Source organism: Drechmeria coniospora, chromosome 01, assembly GCF_001625195.1.
Source record: "Drechmeria coniospora strain ARSEF 6962 chromosome 01, whole genome shotgun sequence".
NCBI lineage: Eukaryota > Fungi > Ascomycota > Sordariomycetes > Hypocreales > Ophiocordycipitaceae > Drechmeria > Drechmeria coniospora.
Window position 1 is genome coordinate 6,126,444 of NC_054389.1, and position 19,220 is coordinate 6,145,663.

The 19,220-nt window shown below is 57.6% G+C and overlaps 4 protein-coding genes across 4 annotated transcripts; 2 read left to right on the forward strand and 2 right to left on the reverse strand.

The window, feature by feature from the left end:
* Positions 1-13: 13 nt before the first annotated feature.
* On the forward strand, positions 14-378 carry DCS_01561 (uncharacterized protein; the record flags this gene model as incomplete). The annotated part of the gene is made up of 2 exons (XM_040798893.1): positions 14-39; positions 93-378. The coding sequence occupies 2 exons, from the start codon at positions 14-16 to the stop codon at positions 376-378; spliced, it is 312 nt and encodes a 103-aa protein (XP_040659776.1).
* Position 379: 1 nt separating this feature from the next.
* Positions 380-1,262, reverse strand: DCS_01562 (uncharacterized protein; the record flags this gene model as incomplete). Its single annotated transcript, XM_040798894.1, has 3 exons — positions 380-567; positions 696-758; positions 833-1,262. 3 exons carry the CDS (start codon positions 1,260-1,262, stop codon positions 380-382), a joined length of 681 nt encoding a protein of 226 aa, XP_040659777.1.
* A 5,994-nt stretch (positions 1,263-7,256) lies between these two features.
* DCS_01563 (uncharacterized protein) lies at positions 7,257-7,815 on the forward strand (the record flags this gene model as incomplete). The annotated part of the gene is made up of 2 exons (XM_040798895.1): positions 7,257-7,313; positions 7,405-7,815. 2 exons carry the CDS (start codon positions 7,257-7,259, stop codon positions 7,813-7,815), a joined length of 468 nt encoding a protein of 155 aa, XP_040659778.1.
* A 1,593-nt stretch (positions 7,816-9,408) lies between these two features.
* On the reverse strand, positions 9,409-10,215 carry DCS_01564 (uncharacterized protein; the record flags this gene model as incomplete). Its single annotated transcript, XM_040798896.1, has 1 exon — positions 9,409-10,215. The coding sequence occupies one exon, from the start codon at positions 10,213-10,215 to the stop codon at positions 9,409-9,411; it is 807 nt and encodes a 268-aa protein (XP_040659779.1).
* Between the last annotated feature and the right edge of the window lie 9,005 nt (positions 10,216-19,220).

A 19,220-nucleotide genomic window follows, 5' to 3' on the forward strand; every position in this document is an offset into this window, starting at 1 on the left:
GGCGGCGTTGACGATGGGCGTTCTCGTCGTCGCAGTAGCGTTCGTCGCCGACGTCGTAAGGAGGCAGGGCAAGTCGACGAGGGGCAGAGCAGAGCGACTGGACCTCCGAGAGTGGGGGGGAGGAGGGGAGGAGGGGAGGAGGAGGAGGCGGCGGAGGAGGAGACCGAGGAGGAGGCGGCGGAGGAGGAGACCGAGGAGGAGGAGGCGGAAGAGGAGGAGGAGGCGGACGAGGAGGAGGAGGCGGACGAGGAGGAGGAGGCGGAAGAGGAGGAGGCGGAAGAGGAGGAAGCGGCGGAAGAGGAGGAGGAGGAGGCGGACGAGGAGGAGGAGGAGGAGGAGGAGGAGGAGGAGGAGGAGGAGGAGGAGGAGAAAGGGTAAATCAAATCAGGGCGACCAAGTCGGCGCCGAGAGAGAGAAGATGTCTTTTACGGGTGCCGAGGGCGCTTCGAAAGGACAGGCCGGCGGCGGCAACGGACAGCAGCGGTGCGGTCGTTTCGGCGTCCAAAGATTTTTGTTTGTTTGCTCCAGCCTCACGAGGACGGCGGCGGCGACAGACTTCTGTACGTACTGTACGAGGAGAAGTACGAGTACGTGCGAGTAAAGTACGACGAGCGAAAGTACACCAACGGAGTACACCGTACTAGGTTGGTATGTGTACACTTGCGAGCACGAGCAGGCGTACACCCCGAGAGTACGTGTGTTGGTGTGCTCGTACGCCTTTGCTGCGGGTAGTTGGTAGGTACCGGGTACACGAATGTCTGTGCAAGCACAGTACGGAGCACTCGTACATAATAGTACCGTACTAGTATTAGTACTCTACAAGTCCTCGTACCAGTCGGTTGCCGCTTCGGCGGCCTCTGACTGGTGGGCGGGGGGAAGAACTGGGAAGCTTGCGTCTTGGCTGGCAGGGGATCGGGGTGGGGACTGTGGGCTGCTAGCGGGTCTGGGTCTGTAGCGCCTGGTGGAAGACCGCGCGACTGGGAGCCACAGACCAGCCAGGGAGGGTTGGGGCAGGTTGCGTGGCGCGGGCGAAGCAGCGCAGTCGGTAACTGCGTCCGCGCCCGTCGAGCGACCAGCTCGCCAGCGACCACTGACGACCCGAGGATGAGGAGAGGAGAGGAGCGGAGCGGAGCTCGAGAGGGAGGGGGTCTGCGGAAAGGATGCCAGAGGAGCGAAGGAGTGAGGTGAGCGTGCGGTCCGGGATCGTCCGTCCCAGACTTTCCAGCACGGTCGGCAGCGCAGCGCAGCGCAACCATCACCATGGGCGGCTTTGGGGGGGGGGAGGGGGTTCGGCACCACAGTACTTGAATGCAAGTACAACCAAGTACTAGGTACGTGTACCTACCTACAGTAGGTACCTAGTAAGTACTAGGTAGTAGGCAACTAGCCGTCGAGTACTCCGTACAGCGTGCGAGGTACTACTTACTGCTTGTGTAGGTAAGTAGTGTGCCGGATGTACTTGTACGGGGTACCGCGCCTGCTCTGGCTCGTTCTCGTCGAATAGGAACAGAGTGCATGCACTCCGAAAGTACAGTGTACCGGGCACTCCCCACTCGCTCGTGAGTACAGTAGGTAGCTGCGAGTATCTACTCCGTACATGTAGTAGATTGGTCGTCCCCAGGACGGCTTGCGCCTTCTGGTCTACGTACAAGGCGGTGGGCAGAAAACAGCCGTACCAAGTATTGAGTACAAGCACCGTACTGAGCACCGTGCTTGTATATTACTAAAGCGCTTGCAGGCGGAGTATGGGGCGCGGCGGGGGCGGCCGGGGAGCGGCGGCACAGGGGGCACAGGCGAGGGAGTGCTGGCAGGCGAACGGTAAGTACTCTTGCATCGCCGGGTCGATTCGGACGTGAGCTGGAACGACAAAAGGGAGAGGGACGAGGAGGGGAGGGTGGTGGAGGCTGGCTGCCGTTCCCGTACGAACACGAAGAAAGGTGGGCGAGAATCGAATAATGCCACTCGAGGGCGGGAGGCGCGTCGGTGGTGCTGGTGGCGGTGCTTGCTGGCCGTCGAAGGGTCAGGCTAGGAGCTCTCTCGAGCACTCTGGCGCGAGTACAAACAAGTACTGCACGGCATTGAGTACTTGCGGTGCATGTGCTTGCCAGTACAAGTACGGGCTCATAAATGTACGTGTACTCCCTACATGTACAGCTATTACTCGTCATCCGGAGAATGAGTCGAGTTTGTCACCGCAACCAAGCTCGTAGGGGTATTTTTGCACGGCACTACTTGTGCGTATTCGGTACGCGAGCATTACGGAGTGGGCGATTTGAGCATGCACAGTCCAAGGTTCTGCGGAGTATCGAGGGCAGAGGACTTTACTCGGCTCATACAGTACGCCAGTGCGCATGCACCGTCCGTACTCCTTCCACTGCCCGCTGTACACATTCTCGCACGGATGATTATTCTTCTAGTCATCCGCCGTTCCAAACTGGACTCGGTACGTCGTTCGGTGCCACGCGTGGCATTTTCGGAGTCTCCGCGTCCGAGGCCGACACGCCAGCACGAGTGAGGCTTCTCGCGTCGACGACGATCATTGATGGCGATGAGATGAATTCTTGGCGACACGCATGCTATATACCTGTACTGTACGGAGTACTTGTTCATGTACTGCAAGTAAGTATGCACATGGCTAAGGGTGCGGAGCCCCCGTGCTCGGATGCATGAGCTGGAGCGCAAGCAACCGACATGTCCAAGTATTTGGACTGTACGGACAAGTACTGTAAGTAAGTACTAGAAGTACTTAGGTGGCACTTGTTAATAATTACTTGGGTGCTCTCATACGGAGCACTACAGTACATATACTTTGTGCCGCAGTTCCCCGTACCTAGCTGTGCAGTACATGTACTTGCTGCATGGTGCCATGTGCAATTAATAATTATTACTGCGTACCTAGTACAGTACAGCCAGCCATGCGTACAAGTACAATCACTCGCTCCGCTTGAATGGCCGTCCTTTGGGCCCTGCCTGGCCACGCAACAAAGGGCACGGGTACTGCGACGACGTGGCTGGCGCCGTCCGTTGGCGCACGCAGTCCAAGTGCACCTGCACGTATGCTTGCCACTCATCGCATGGAGGGCGAGTGGCGTCCGAATGCTTCTTCCGGCGGGTGGTTGGGGTGGAGGATGTCCGTCCGTGGACGGTGATGGCGGATGGCGGACGGAATGGATACCGCAGGACCACGAACGCATGAGGTTGGCCAGGAGGACACGCAGCGTTGGATACGTTCTTGGTACGGCGGAACCGCAAACAAGCCTCGAGGTGGCGACAGGGGAGGCACCCCGTGCAGGTGCGGTGGAGCTGCCCGGTCCAGCGCACCCGTGGGTGGGCACCGGCTGCGAGCGAACCACTGCCGTACCGAGGACTGGCACAGGTAATAATCACTTGCTTGGTTTGCTCCGTCCGGTGCACTTGGTGTGCGAGTAGTCCGTATTATAGTACTTGTACGGAGTACTGTAACTTTATTACTGTACAAGGACTGCAAGTGCAACCAAGTAATTACCTGGACTGTACGGGAGTACTGTACAGTGCTTGTGCCCCGTAAGAGCCGTTGCAGAGCACCTAGTAAGCAAGCGCAAGAACTATACGGAGCACGCCGTACCCAGGTACCTCTAGTGCTTTACTGTAAGCTAGTACTACGTAGTAGCACGTAGTAGCAAGTGCTTGCAGTTGCCGCTACCTTTCGCGGCTGGTCAGCTGGACCACGAGCGAGGTGGATGAAGGTACACCATACTTGGCGCCGTCACTCGAGGTACGCGAGGTTGGCACAAAAGGGCATTCGGAATGCAGGGCCGGAAAAGGTCCATCGCGGGCTCTCCCAAGCATCTCCGCGGTTCCTCCTACCCGCTGCTATGTAGGTGCATTCTCTGCCCGGCTAGGAATTCCGCGTAGCGCGAGCATCCAAGGTAACTGAGCCGTGCTCGATCATGGGGAGGCTAGAGCTGACGTACCAATACGGAGTGGTTGGCGCGGAGTATCCGCGCAGCCAAGTACACTGTACTCACATGTACTTGCTGTCCGGAGTACGGAGTAATTGATTGTAAGTAGTTGTACACTTACATGTACACCTACACTATACCCAAGTCCTGGCAAGGACTTGTTGTCGTACGGAGCACACCTACAACTACTATTCAACGTACATTAGAAAGTTGTACGAAGTGTGCTCCGAACAAGCACATGATATATTACTTACCTGGTACTTAAGTGCCTGCCAGTATGGAGTACCCATGCACAGTTCTTACTCCGCATTAGGTGTCGTGTTCAGTACATGTACACCTACATGTACTAGCGCAGTAAGAACGTTAAAGTACTGTACGGAGTAAGTACATGCGGATACTCCTTTGTGTACTCCGTACTCCGTACAGTATTCGTCTTGCATCTTCCACCAGGTACGGAGCACATGCAGTTGTACGGGCAACGAAGATTGAGGAGATGCCCGCGCCGGCATGAGCAGCCATCCTACTTCGTGGCACTCCCACCAGCTAGCCGACTTGCAAGCACTGTACACAGCCTTCGTACAAGCACACCATCAGTACGAGGACATGAAAGTAATGTACGGAGTACTTGGAAGAGTTATTACTTGTACATGTACAGTACTCCGTACTCCGTACTTACCTGTAGTATTGGTAGCACGCAGTACTTATACTTGTAACAGAGGTAGGTTATTAGTGTTTGGGGCCGAATCACACAATGCAAGGATTGGGAGACAGGCCACAACTGAGCATCGTACACGTAAAATGGAGCCGACAGCTAGCCTCACGTTCAGGGTCCATCCATGCACGTCAAATAATCTCACGCACGAACAGAGCTGGTACTTGCTTAGTTAATTAGCACCAGCACGCTATAGGTGTCCGTAGTACGGAGTATCCTTTCCTTCTTGACGCAACGTGCCAGACTACTTGCCGCACAAGTTAGTACTGTAGGTGCAAGTACTTGCAACTACTTACCTAGTAGTTGTATGGTAGGTGCACTGTACGGTACGGAGTCCATGCAAGAAAGTACTGTACTTGTACAGTACTGTACTTCTACTTATGGTTCGTCCCCATTGGCTTCCCAAGCATGGACCAACAGGGGCGAGAACGGGGAGGCAGATAAAATCTGTCGTCCCACCCCCAACCACCGCGTCACGGACTTGCGAGAATACAACTACAGGTACGGAGTACTTGTAGAATTCAAACGGAAATCGTTGCAATTTGGTTGGGGTCTTGGACCATGTCTTTCCAATCAGGGACGAGCCAAACGACTACGTTTCGTCTCGCCAATTGAGGCATGACCGGACCTTGACCGCCCAGCCCAGCCCAGCTGAAGCTCGGGGAGAGAAGGCGGCCGAGCTCTCCGCAGCGGTCGGACGGATGAAGAACATGCACGTGTACCGTGCAAGTACACCTGCATGCAAGTAATAATTACAGTGCTACGACTTGAACGAGCACGGATATCGCCCCAGCCTGGACAGGCGATTACGTATGAGGAGTCGAATGCCGACGGTGAAGTCGATGTGGTTTGTTGGTTCAGTTACGAGCATGGCGTCCACGTACAACTACAGTACTTGCTTGCACACCGCACCATACGCAGCGGGCCGACTCGTGGTTGAATTCGGACCTCGCTCGCGGTCCGTGGAGCTGTCAACGTCAACGACGCCTACCAAGTACCAGGTGTGCGTGGCAACAGGTGCTTGCAGGTGCTTGCAGGTGCAAACGTATGATGAGGAGCACCCTTTGTTGTGGCTCCGTGCTTGCCGTAGGTTGATGTGAAGAGCGCACCACCAGCACTGTGCATGTACAGGAAGCAGGTGCACATGTAGTTGTACATGCGGGCGTTGAGTACGGAGTAAGTAATACAGTATTCATACTTACTTACAGTCAGTTTACGGAGTACCGAGTACTCTGTTAAACTACCCAGTACAAGTACTCCGAACCTGTACTTGTACGTACTACCAGGTAAATCCTTGAGCCCTTGATAATGTGGGTGCGCATTCCGTGATATAGGTGCAGTAGTACCGAGTACCCATAGGAGTATTGTACAAGTACAACTACATGTGCTGCAAGTAGGCGTGTGTCCAGCTGCTCGATCGTTCACGTTGGCGGCAGCCAAGAGGGGGAGGCCATGTGGCAGGCGGCATCGGAGCTATATGTTCGTGCAGTAAGTGCAGGCTGGACGATTGCGTTGCAGTGCGAGTGCACGCCCTGAAGGGTACTAGGTATGCAAAGCCGGGCCGCAGAATCACGGTGACGGGACGAACGAGCATCGAGGGTGGGTAACACCATTCCTTCCTTGGCCCTATTTGAGCAGCTTTGGCCCATGTGCTTTGGTCCAGCTGAATCAATCAAGTCGGCTCTACAATCGTCTGCACACTGCATGGGCATCGGCATGCGCAAGTTGCGACCAGGTGCCTGTACGAACACATCTGCGATAGGTGCTAATGGTACGGAGTCTGTACCATTCCGCACCGTGTGCAAGGTGCGGGAAGTAAGTACAACTACTTACTATCGCAGGGCATGCATGTAAGTATGTACTGTAATTCGCGTACATGTACGGAGTACAATGCGAAGCAAAGCACAGTACTGTAAGTAAGTAGGTGTGCATGTACAACTACAAGTGGGCGGTGGACAGTGCACCTGCTAATACTGCATACTGTACATGTCGCCAAGGAGATGGCTTCATGAGGCCGTTCCTGGCGAGGAAGTCGCCACGGGTCGGCGGCACCTTCTCTCGCGTCGACTATACACTGCAGATGGCATCTATGAAAAGTACACGTCACGCACATAATACAATGGCTCCTCCATACATGCATGCATGCATCGCACGGTACGTCGGCGTCTCTGGATGTCGTCCTTTTGCCGTGACTCGTACCCTTCGGCCTTCTTCATCATACCCGCCGCGGTACCTCTACCCACATCGTCCCCTTGCTTGTCGACCGCGCAGTGCTCGTCTCGGAACGCTGGTCTTTGGTCGGTAGGCTGGCCGTTCACGCCTCTTGCGTGTTGGCAGCTCTGCAGGGAACTCATGGTGCTCCGAAGCCTGTTGTTGACTCACCACCTGGGTGCTGGTGCGGCCACTTGGTCGTGCTTCCATGACAGAGACATGCGCCGGCGTTCAAGGCCAGTCCCCGTGCGAGGCGACCTGCGCCTAGCGGCACGGAAAAAGTCGACCAGCCAGACAACGCGGTGGTGCGGCCACCCAACCTGAAACGCTGCTTGGACGAACCCACCGCCAGTCGATCGATGCCGCAACTCAGAGCACGCGCTAGAGACGACATGAGCCGTGCCGCGGGTGCTATTGAGTGCTACACCAAGGTGGGCAAGGACCTACATGTACGTGCAGCAGATTGTACGTATGCACCAATGTCCCGACTGCTCCCACGTCTTCCGACGGATGCGTATGGTCTGCTAACGTTGGACGTAGTGTTCTGTCGTGTCTGTCGTTGCCTGCCATGCTCATGAAGCCCAGGACGAAACGGGCGAGGCAGACTCGTGGTCCCGTGCCGCCGCGCCAGTTGAGCCGTCATGGATAGCCGCTTGTCAACGTGGTGTTGACCATGATCCGCCACGGAACGGACTACAAACGCCATCGGTTCGGAAGTCATCCCGCGGCTGGCTTCCCGGCCTGATGTCGTTGGTCGTCGCCGCGGCCGGTTCATGGCCGACGAGCATCATGGTCCGTCGGATTACCCCACCATCCCAACCCTCCCTTCATCCTGACCGACCTCCCTCCCGCCGCGGGGATGGGGGGGTGGTCCCCGCGGTGGGAGGCGAGACAAGCCAGGTTGGCACCGCCAGCTCCGACGAAGCCCATGTCTCACAACTGCCGCCATGAGCAAGCCCCTACCTGGCTCTGTGCTGGTCGCCTGCGTCCAAAGGGGCCTGTTCCAGCCGCCTGGATCCCATCACTGGGTGCGCGTTTCTGAAACCGATACCCACTGGTTACTGGGTGAAATGCCACTCTCCGGAACGTCCAGCAGCTCCCGAGCAGGGCGCACAGGTCTGCGGCAGCATGACGAACGTGCTGGTCTTGCCTTTTGAGCCGGCTGAACAGACGCTGTCCACGGTCCCGGATGTGTCACGCTATCGTGAACCACTGTCTCGGAGCCATGCCGCCGCCATGGTACACGGCCTCCCGTCCGTTTCAGCCGTGCTCTGTTCGCATGCTTTACACTTGACCGTGGGTGCTTCCGGTCGGCAGAGCACCTGCGCTGCTGCCCGCCTCTCCGCTGCAGGACCGCACCGCATGCTTGTGCACCCACACTTCTCTCCCTTTGCCGTCATGGACATTGCCGCCTGCCCGTGTTCCTTCACGCCGCCATCGCCCATCATGACTTGACGGGTTCTTTGCCTCGTGACTGGGGACGGCCTCCGATCTCGCGGGAGTAAGGATATATTGTCATGCTTGTCCGTCGAGGACGCAGACTTGCCGTCTTACCGCTAAGCAAAGGACGAGTTTGTCAGCGACGAGGATGCATCAGGGCAGCCAATATGCCCGAGGCACGACACCGTGCGTCACGTTCCAAGTGACGTGTTTATCCAGGTTGTTCAGTCTGCTCCTTTTCCAACGAGATGGAGCTCGTTCTCATCCAATCGAAACACAAAAGGCTCCCGCATACCTGCGTCCAGGCCGCCATCGGCCTGCATAACATGCATGAGCCCTACATCGCTAACGTAGCTCATCCGAGACGCTGCCAATGAGGCAAGAATCTAGCGAGGAAGCACGCACACGCTCCTCCGTGCATGCAACACCGATCACCAATCCGGCTATGTGGCAAATCCCATCTTCCTTTGGCTGCGGTTCGGCAAGCAGGCGCAAGGCTGCGATGGAACGCACCTGGCTTCGGGCCGCCTTCATGCAACGACCGTATGGTGGGTGGCATCAGGTCTGAATGAGGATTCCCGGAGCAAATGGGTCAATTTATTCTTCCGAGAAGCACGACCGGCAACCAGAGTCGTAAGTAAGCCCGAGGCAGGGAGGCCACGTCAGAGCCGTCGTGGCACACACCTGGCCTGCCGTGGTCGCCCTCGGGGCACAAGCATGCGAGCTGGTGCTTGGGTGCGCTCGACATGCGTGGATAATCTTGGACGCGAGTCGAGTGAGTGCAGGATTCCAGCATCTACGTTGGCAACTTTGGTTCTTTCCACGCTCGAAACGTCGAATCACGAACTGCAGCCACGAGATCCTCCGCTCCACCCCGTTGTTGCTTTCCGTCCAATCCTCGTCACGCCCACCGTCATTTCTCCTCTCGTACCAGGAAGAAGCGTTGGGCCTTTGTCCAGGTGTTGGCTTCCACCTGCCCTCGCTCGCCGACTTGGCCATGTGTCACGCCGATCTTCCCGAGGCGGGAGGAGTAGTAGCGTCATGCTGAACGCCATCCTCGCAGAGCTGCGCCCAAGGCGTCGGTGGTGGTGGGCGTCGACTGCTTCATGGATGCCGTGACAGCAGCTGCTCGTTGACGGCGAGCAGTCCGTCTTGCTCCTCGGTGATCCAAAGGTCGACAAAGTCGCCTGCTCGGCGGTGGCGTTGTTCGTTTTCCCCCCACGATTCTTCCCGCGGCCTCTCGACGTAGATGGTCCGCAGACCGCAGGCTCGGGCGGCCTCGAGGTCACCCAGATGGGCCGCCACCATGGCCACCTCGGCAGGCTCGACTCCCAGCTCCCGCGCGGCGCCCAGATACGTGGCCGGGTCGGGCTTGTACGCGCGAAAGGTCTCGGCCGAGAGCAGCTTGTGGAAGGCCAAGAGGCCGTAGTCGTCGAGGTCTCGCAGCAGCGCGAGGTTGCCGTTGGACAATGTCGAGGTCGTGTACCTCGCGCCGAGCTTGGCAAGACCGTCGGCCGCGTCGGGCCAGGGTGCGAGGCGGTGCCAGACGAGGCTGAGGGACTCGACCTCCGCGTCGGTGTAGATGCCGTCGAGGCCCTCGGAGCGAAGCAGAGCGACGAGGCTGTCGAGGTGGTGAGCGTCCACGGTCTTCCACGCGTCGGCGTGCGGGTTGTAGGCCAGCGTAAAGGCCCTGTACGAATCACGCCAGGCTTGGGCGAAGCGGGCCCAGTCGTCGGCCGTGCGGCTCGCGAGACGAGACTGGAGGGGCGGGGCGAGATGGGAGGAGAGCTTGCGATGGGCGCGAAGGATGAGCTCGTCGGTGACGGAGGTGCGCCAGTCGACGACGGTGCCGAAGACGTCGAAGACGAGGGCCTTGACGTGGCCGAGGGCGTCGGCGGAGCTGGCCTGCATCGCGACGGCAACGTTGGACGCGTCGGCCGACGTGCGGGCTGGTCGGCGAGATGGCGGACGTGCGATGGAGGAGCAGAGCGGGCGATGTCGTCGGCGAGTTACGCACAAGACGACGCCACGGTTGCGGCGGACACGATGGCACGCACGCCACTTGGGTCTAGGACGGGCCCGGCCCGAGGACGCGGGAGGGCACAATGCCAGAGGGCCAGGATCTCATGTGAAAGACACCCTCACGCTTGGGGCGATGAATTCGACGGACCGTCCAGATGGAGCGTCGACGTTGCCCGAGTTGTGACAAGGCGGACAAGGGGAAGCTGCGTATAGGGTAGGCCGACGGCGGAGGATTGATGCTACGCATGGGGCATGGTGACGGCATCGGACGCCTCGCGAGGATTCGATGTTGTGCGAGTGTGCTGTACTCTGTAATTACTCTGCCACCGTGCTGCGGTTGTACACACCCATCGATGGCTACAGCAGCTTGTAGTGGATTTACGTTGGCAGTGCGTGCATGGACCACCGGCCTTGGCCTTGGATGCAATACTTGCACTTGTGTGAATACTTACACTCCATGATGTTGAACACGACAGATGCAGGGGGGGGGGATTTCTGGCATCAGTATATAGACTGAGATTGATAGTGTTGGATATCCATTGCATCCAAGCATAAACACTGCGTTCTATCGAGGATAGGGAGGTGCTCCCGGGCCTCGAGGTCCAGTCTTGCCGCCAGCGATGTGCTGGGGGTAGCGTATTGCGTTGCCAACCTAACATATATACACGCTTATATAGTATGAACTTGCTAGAACTCTAGTACGGGATGACGCAAGCACCATGTGCGCCGACATCAGCATTTACATGTAATTACTTGTAGTTGCTTGTAATTACTCCGTACATGCATTGACCTGCACCGACGCCTATGCCCGATGTCAGGATACAATATTGATAGGAGCGTTGATCACGTGACCATACACAGGACCGCTGAAGGAAGGGGACCATGTAAGCTACGAGAGCTCCCAGACGCAGAAAGGGGAGGCTCTCTAGAGATAAATGTGCTCATCGCCTTCGTCCTTATAGCTAGCTACCCGTGACTGGCGTTCTAGCTACTAGGCCTCGTCCCATTGCGACTACACCCGTTCTGAGCCGCAATACCCTGCAGCAACGGCGTTGAACGAGACGGGAAGCTCAGCAAAAGCAGGGAGATGAAAGAATCACAATGAGATCGAGTACATACATGTATTGTTCTTTATGTGTAAGATCATGTAACAATACTCGCCACAAGCACTTGCATCTTGCACAGCCGGGAAGTGGTTGGAAAAGGAGGATGGAGGCATCTCGGGGGGAGACGATCCGGTCCCGACGAAGCGCAGCCGCACAACGATCGACCCGACCAACCTCGTATTGTACCGAGTAAGTACAGGCACTATTACCTGCGCGCGTGCCTGCAATAAGCAAGTACAATTGCCTACACTTGCAGCACAGGTTTACTGTAGGCACGCAAGCACAAGGAGTTGTACAGTACAAGTAGCGATTAATGCATGCACATGGCCCAGTATAACTGTGCTGCACTAATACAGGTTATGAACAGCGCTGCACATGGCCCAGTATAACTGCGCTGCACTAATACAGGTTATCAACAGCGCTGCAGTTGTACTGTAATACTCCGTAGTTAATCCGTACATACGCAAGTACTCACCGCAGCGCTCCATTGCCATCCCAGACGGAGCACTTCATCCTCTTTTCTTTTCCCTCCTCAGTCGGCATGGGTGGCCAGCAAAGGCGCTCGCGGCGCAAGCCTCGACGACGACGGGCCGATGGGGGTCGCCTCGTCCCACGCTGGTCAAGCCATCGGCTGGCCGCCCCCGAGCCGGCTGACAATGATTCCTCCCCGTCGATGGTTGATGCGACGGCGCGGTGGCATCTCTGCCATTGTCGATCATGGCCCGTCCCTCGTTAGCCCAGGCGTCTTGCACAAGCGCTGCATGTATCAGCAAGTGCGTGGGTACTGCATACACAGCACTGGTAGGTGAACATGTAAGTATTGATATCTGCTACAGTATTACTACGTTAGCAAGTACGGAGTGGCAGCGAGACTCCGTATCCATCCAAGTGCCGCAAGTCAGAACTCATGCAACGGAGTGTTGCATGCAATACTACTACAGTACTTACACCTACTTACTTGCTTACATGCACACCCGCAGTACATGGCAATCCTCGTGCAGTACCCCGTACGCGTACTCGTGCCACTACGAGCATCACTTGCCCAGGACGTGTTGGCACGGCGGGAGCTCTCGTGTTGGATGGACCTTGACAATCCGATCAAGACATGCACCCGTGCAGTGATGCCTCGTCGTCTAACCATTTCGCCGCAGCCGAGCCACGATGCCCTCCGCCACGACGAGTGTGATGAAAGGGCCGAGTGGCACCGTAGGTCTTTGAAGCAGGCGTTGCTCCGTCGTGGCGAGGCGCGAGCAGGTCGAAAAGAAATTCATTCAAGGCCCTTGGCAGGTCCCACCAACAATGGTTGTGAAACATTTGCGCAAGGATATGCCCACCCTTCGATTTACCAGAATACTGTACAGTACGTGCCATCCCCTACCGCACAGCCGGCGATGCCGTTTTTTGGTGGAATGAAGAAAAAGGACGTTTGCCGGTCCTTCCAGAGCGTTTGGGTTCGTTTCGGTTCGTTTCAAAGCCAAGCTTTCGATGCCGAGTACGAGCGTCTACCGTGCACCGACAAATCATGCCGTACACGGAGATGCGCGCATCCACCTTTCCCGCGTCCTTGCTCCCGGTTCCTGCTCGAGAGAGACGGGGTCAATCTGGAGAGGACATGGCTGGCCAGCGCCAGTGCGGCGGCCCCATCGCGCCTCCATACGGATTACATTCGTCGTTGAGGCAGACCAGACCAGACCGGGGAATCAGAGACATACATCACCGAGCCAGCTCATTCGACCAGCGAAATGCCGAAGGGGGTGAGGCAGCATGACGGGTCCGACGTGTGAACGATGGCCGTTCCACGGATGGGCACGAAGCAAGCCTCGCCGCAACACGCTTGCCCTTTCGCTCCTGTGCCACGCAGCACGGAGAGCCGGCTCCCAGCAGGTGATGGGTGCTACCAACGAGCAAGGCGACGCTGAACAAGGGACGAGCCAGCCGGTACGCTCGCGAGCGATCATGACCCCCGCTCGTGTGGTCGGTGTGGTGTCTCGGCCGGCCACGGCATCGGTGCGAGCCCGAACCCTTTCCGTCGCTGCCCGTTGCGCACCTGCACCTAGTGCAAGCACCTAAGTAAGTAGGCCCAAGCAAGTACGGAATAAGCAGCTGTCAAGTGCAACGACGCAGCAAGCGCTTGTAGTCGTTGCATGAGCACTTCATAACAGCATACCAGGCCCGTGCTGGTACTGGCACTGTACAGCAAGTACACGTGGATGCCATCGAGCAAAGCGGACTGGGAAATTTTCGTCGTCCGCCCCGAACGGAGTCCTCCGTACGGAGCACCTCCTCGGGAGTTGCTGGCTGGGCAAAGGGTCAGCAATGAACCCCGCCGCCCCTCCTCGAGCAGGGGTCACGGCTGCAATCCCGGCGTCGAGGCGAACGAGTGGGCACCGTCGAGTTGCAGGCGAGTTAGACAAGGTCTTTCGAAGCAACGCGTTTCGGCGAGGACTGGACGTAAATCCAAGCACTTGCATGTATCCGTACTCGCATCACCTTTTCACCTACGGAGTACTTGCTGCAAGTATACAGTAGACCTAGGCCTACAGTACACTCACATACTCGCACGTGTACTTGCGTACTCTGTAATTACTCGCAGTCCTCCGTACACCTGCTGTCCCTGGGCGAGAACTCCGCATTATTTGCCGATGCAAAAATACTGGGGGCCGAAGGGATTGCTTTGTCCTGGGCCGAGGCCGAGGCTGGCAGGCTCCCTCGGAAGCCAACGTCGCGCCAACGTTTGATTTGGCCGAGATGGATGTCACGCGGCGTGCTTGCGGGCGAGAACGCTTGATGAAGCTCGCTCTGGGAGGGAATTGCTGCTAGGGAGTTGCTGCTGGGGAGTTGCTGCTCCTCGTCGACTGCCGCTGCCATGCCGTCCTGATCATTTCCACAAGCAGCGACGTGCATGGACATACACTCCTATACTGTACGTGTACGCAAGTGCATGCACATACACTCCTATACTGTACGTGTACGCAAGTGCATGCACATGGATGCTTTGAATACGTTTATATATGCAAGCAAGTGTACATTACATGTACTTGCGTAGTTGTGCTCGCATCCTGCCTGCACACCTGGCAGGGCACCTATTTATACAGGCAAGTGCACTGAGAGAAAAGGCGAGTGCGCTGTTCGACGGCGACGCTGCTTGGCGCAAGGATGCGATACGATGTGACTGTGCAATTTGACATGATGCCATGCCGTTGCTGACGGGCCATCGACGTGCGGCTCCCGTGCTCGAGGGGAGGGCCAGACTGCCTCGTTAGCACCGGCCATCTTGCTCGTATCCGCTAGTGCGGAACAAACTACGACTCACGAGCACAAGTGCATGTACTTACTTATGCATGGGCAACATGTATGGGCACAAGCAAGTAATGATTAGTACAAGTTATTACGGGCACAAGTACGATACGAGCACAAGTATTGTACGAGCACGAGCACGAGCACGAGCACGAGCACTTGCGAGCAGTAATAATACTGCACACACGTCTCTCCGTCATGCTGCGCGTGCTTGTACTGTACGTGCAGGCAGCGTCTCAACATGCCTCCCGTCAGCATCAGGCACGGCCCTTCTGTAGGCGAGGCAAGCACACGAGGGGTATCCGTGGGGGACGACGATGGCGTGCGGCCCAAGCTGAGGAAGCCGAATATGATGTGACGGGATGGGAAGGGAAGGGAAGGGAAGGGAAGGAATGAGATGCGATGGGATGAGATGCGATGGGAAGGAAGGGAGGTGATGGGCCGAGATGGGATGTGACGAGATGGGATGTGACGTGACGGGATGCGATGGGCCCAGAGGCGTCGCTCCTCTGCGTCGTCCTTGTCCGCCCGCGATGCCTCCCGCGAGCTGCAGGTGCAGGTAGTTGTACAGTAGTCGCAGACTGCCAACGCGCGAGCAGGTACGGCTACCCCGGCAAGCACATGCATGCAGATTTCATGCCCAACGAGGCCATCATGGGCCAAAGAAAAATCGCATTCATCCTTTGTGATCTGTCGTCTCTCCGCCGTCGCCCTCGGTCGTCCCCTCGTGCCCGGCTCATGTCGGTGGAGGAGTCACAGCTCGGCCGATGCTGGTTGGCGGCGGCGAGAGGGTGCCATTTTGCCTCGGCATCCTGCATGGCCCCGTGGTCGAGAGGCCTTGGTCGAGAGGCCGCCGCGCTGACGGTGGCGAGTGGATGGCTGGGTGGGTGCTTTGGAACTGGGCACTCCGCCGCTCAGTGCTCCGCATCGCAGGAGAGGATGGGCGTGTCGTCGGCGATGTCGGTCGTGTCGAAAAGTCGTGCTTGGGTTGGCACTGTAATTACTCCTTGTCCGCGTCTGGTGTCGAGATCACGTGCATCGAGTCGTATGCAGAAGCGTACGGAGCACGCAGCGCGCTTATGTCGGTCCTCCATTCAGCGAAGCCAGTCGACGGATTACCATGGTACTACGGATACTTGTACACTGTACGGGTACAGTAGGTGGATTCTATTAGTACCAGTACCTGTACTGTAAGTACTAATGCAGCGTACGAGTGTGCGCAGCGTAACGGAGCACCCCCAACACAAGTGCTCACCCTGCAAGTAGTACTACTGTCCTTGCGTGCAGCGTAGGTGCTATGGCTTCACGACGCATTCACAAGGCAAGGTACAGAGTACGGAATAATACAAGGCACAGCTGTTACGGTGCACTGTGCATCCTCGAGTCGGGGCCGCACTGTGCATAGCTGCGGTCGTCTTCGCCAAGTACGATGTACAGCACTCGTCGGCACTAAGAGTGGAGAGCTCTGTAGAGTGAGTACTCTGTACTTGCTGGTCATTGGTACTAAGAAATTGTCTGCTGCTAGAATGACCACCAAGTACTCCGTACTCCGTACGGTAGTAATAATTACGGAGCACAAGTGCTGTAAGTACGAAGTAAAAAATACTGCACACTTACTTACTACCTAGTAGGTACTTTGTAGGTAGGTATGTGGGTGTACGGACTGTACGAACACAAGCCAGTACCAAGTACTCCGTACAAAACAGCAAGTACCTAAGTACTGTACAGTAGGCTGGCAGGTTCGAGTGCAAACACTCCGTACAGTACATGTACATGTACTTGCCTAGTACGGAGTGCTCCGGGCTCTGTGCTGTACGCTGTATTACTAGTACCAGGCAATAGGTGTGTACTCGGAGCAAGTACGGTGCTTGTACTGTACTGTACGGAGTACAGTGACTGGCTACTAAGGTACCATCACTCCTCCCGTGTCAATTGGTGAGCACTCGCGTTGCCCACCAGGTACGCGGTGGGTTCTCGGACCCCTGCGCGGCGCAAAATTACGAATCCAACCCGCCCTCCAGCGCTCCGATTCAACGACCCCCAGGGACCGGCCGGCGCTGATTAGCTGCTGTCCTCTGCTCCCACCTCGCCCTAGCCTCCATCCATCCGCCCTAACCCCCATCTGTCCGCCCTAGCCTGCTCTGCCTGTCCGCTCTGGGCTCTGCCAGGCCCCAACGGTCGGTCGCCCCAGCGGATGCTTCCCGGCAAGCCGCTGGAACCCACCATGTTTTGGCACCGAACGAGAAGACTTCTCCCGCCGACCACCGTGTTGGGGTTCCTCCTTCTGCCAATGGCTTGCCTTTATCCGCCGCGACGCATCCCCTCGCCCCCATCGTGAGCCGGGAAGAACCCGGATTCTCCTCTTCTACTTCTTTCCAGAAGCGGCTCCCGGGAAACGACGCCGGCTGGGCTCGGCCGTACCATGCCCGTCTGTCGTTGTTCGAGTTTCTGCCGAGCAAGGAGGTGAGAGCATTAGTACCGCAGGCTCAAGGTATTATGCCGTAAGTAGATGCCGCGCGTGAACATGGACATGCCCTTGGGGTGATGCTCAGAGTACGGAGCAGGCCATTAATGCACCGAACCATCTGCCGATACGAGTTCTTCGACGGGTGCTCATCCTCGCGTGGCCAGCGACCACCCAAGTCCCGGCCGATGCTTGCTGATCCCACCGACGAGTTCGTGCCGGGCGAGACGAGGACCTACCTGCACCGAGCGTCCATTCGAACTCGCCCTCGGCCCCGTGGCGCTTCCAGGGTTTGCTTCATGGCTCGTGGCCATCATCACATCACACGCCGTCGACGAGAGGCCGCTCACCTTCTGTCCTCCGCTTGCACCCGCCATCACACCGGACGACAAGGGCACTCGGTCAACTCGAAACGAGCCAGCACAGCCCGTCCGTGTCCGTCATCCGTTGGCCGGCGGCCGAGATCGAGGTGGGGACGGTAATTAGGTACTCATTACCTACCATGTACTGTATTACATGGACAAGCACGCGCCTGGCTTGCCCTTTATCTTTGTGCTCCTGCAGTGTGCTCCGCGTGCAAGTAGGTGTACTTTGTGCAAGTAGGTGTGCTTGGAATAGAGGGACCTGCTTCCCGTACGGAGCTCGAGCGCTCCTCGTGCTGCGCAGTGCTCCTCGTGCTGTCGGTTTTACTGTACCAGGTTGGGTACTAAGGGACTTGATGTGCTCTACTTACAGAGTACGGAGCGCTGCTCTATGAGCCAGTGTACGGTAGGTGTACAAGTCGGTCACCGTATGAAAGTACAAGTAGTAACGCTGTGCAAGTATTCATGTGTCAGACGAGGATGGATGCTGCAAGCATTACTCCCTGTACTTAGTTGTACAAGTACGAGCATGAGCAGCAGTGTTCCGAGTGCTACGTTGCGGAACGCGAGCGCGACTGCAGGCTGGTACCTGTACGCTCGTCTACCTGGGCGCCGCATCCATGTCCGCTTACACTACCTCGAGGTGCGCTCGTACTTGCCTATGCTCTCGCGTCCTCGTCTGCACTGTGCTTGTATCTGCTTGCACGAGTGCAAGTACTTGCATGTACGGGTACTTGCCCCCCCCCCGGTGCGCTCGCTCGCGCTGCCGCTGCAGGTTCGTCGTCACCCCGTTGGGAAGTAGTTGTAGGTACCGCGAGGGCCCGGCCATCTCGCCTTCTTCCAATTTCCTCTCTGGGGCGCCAGTCGTCGACAGGAGCTCTTGGACCTCTTTCTTCCTGCGTCCTCTCATCCCTCTTGCTCTCCCTCTCTCCCTCCATTTTTTCGCTGCACCACCATCGCAGCCAACGACCGGTCGTCCTCAACCGCTCCCGTCCGTGCGACGAGCTGTGCCATTTCGGCCTCCAACGAACGGCCCAGCCGCGCCCGCCGTGTCTCACCTCCTTCGTTGTAAGTCGAACTCGCCACAGGGCACTTCCGCCTCCCGCCAGTCCCTGCGTCGGCGGCCGCAGCCGCTGCACGACCGTCGACGACGCCGGCCCAGGACGACGCCCGCTCGCCCGTGTGCTGACCGAAGCCGTCCAGCTTGCCTCTTTCGCCGTCCTCATCGCGCTCGACGCCTTGTCCTTCCTTCGTCTCGCTCCGTCCTTCCCTCTACTTGGCTTTCCCCCGGCTCTCCGACTCCCGTGATGCTGCGAGTAGCTTGCTTGCTCGAGTGAGGCACCGTAGCGAAACCGTCGACGCAACGTCCTGGGGCCGGCATAAAAAGCACATTCGCCCAACCGTCAACACGGCCCACCCGAACCGTCCATTGCCGGCTGCTGCTGGACGATACCCGTCGAAACATTGCATTCTTGCTTTTAGGGATCGGCATTCATCCATTTTCGAAACGCTTCCCTTCGCTGCGGCGGCGCCGAGCAAAGCAACGAGTCGCCGAAACTTGGCATCGCATCCCCGTCCCCGCTCCGCACTCGGTACTTGGCCCAGCCATTCACGAGAGTGAGACCACCCTCACCCCCCCCCCGGGGCAGTTGTCGTCTTGCCACC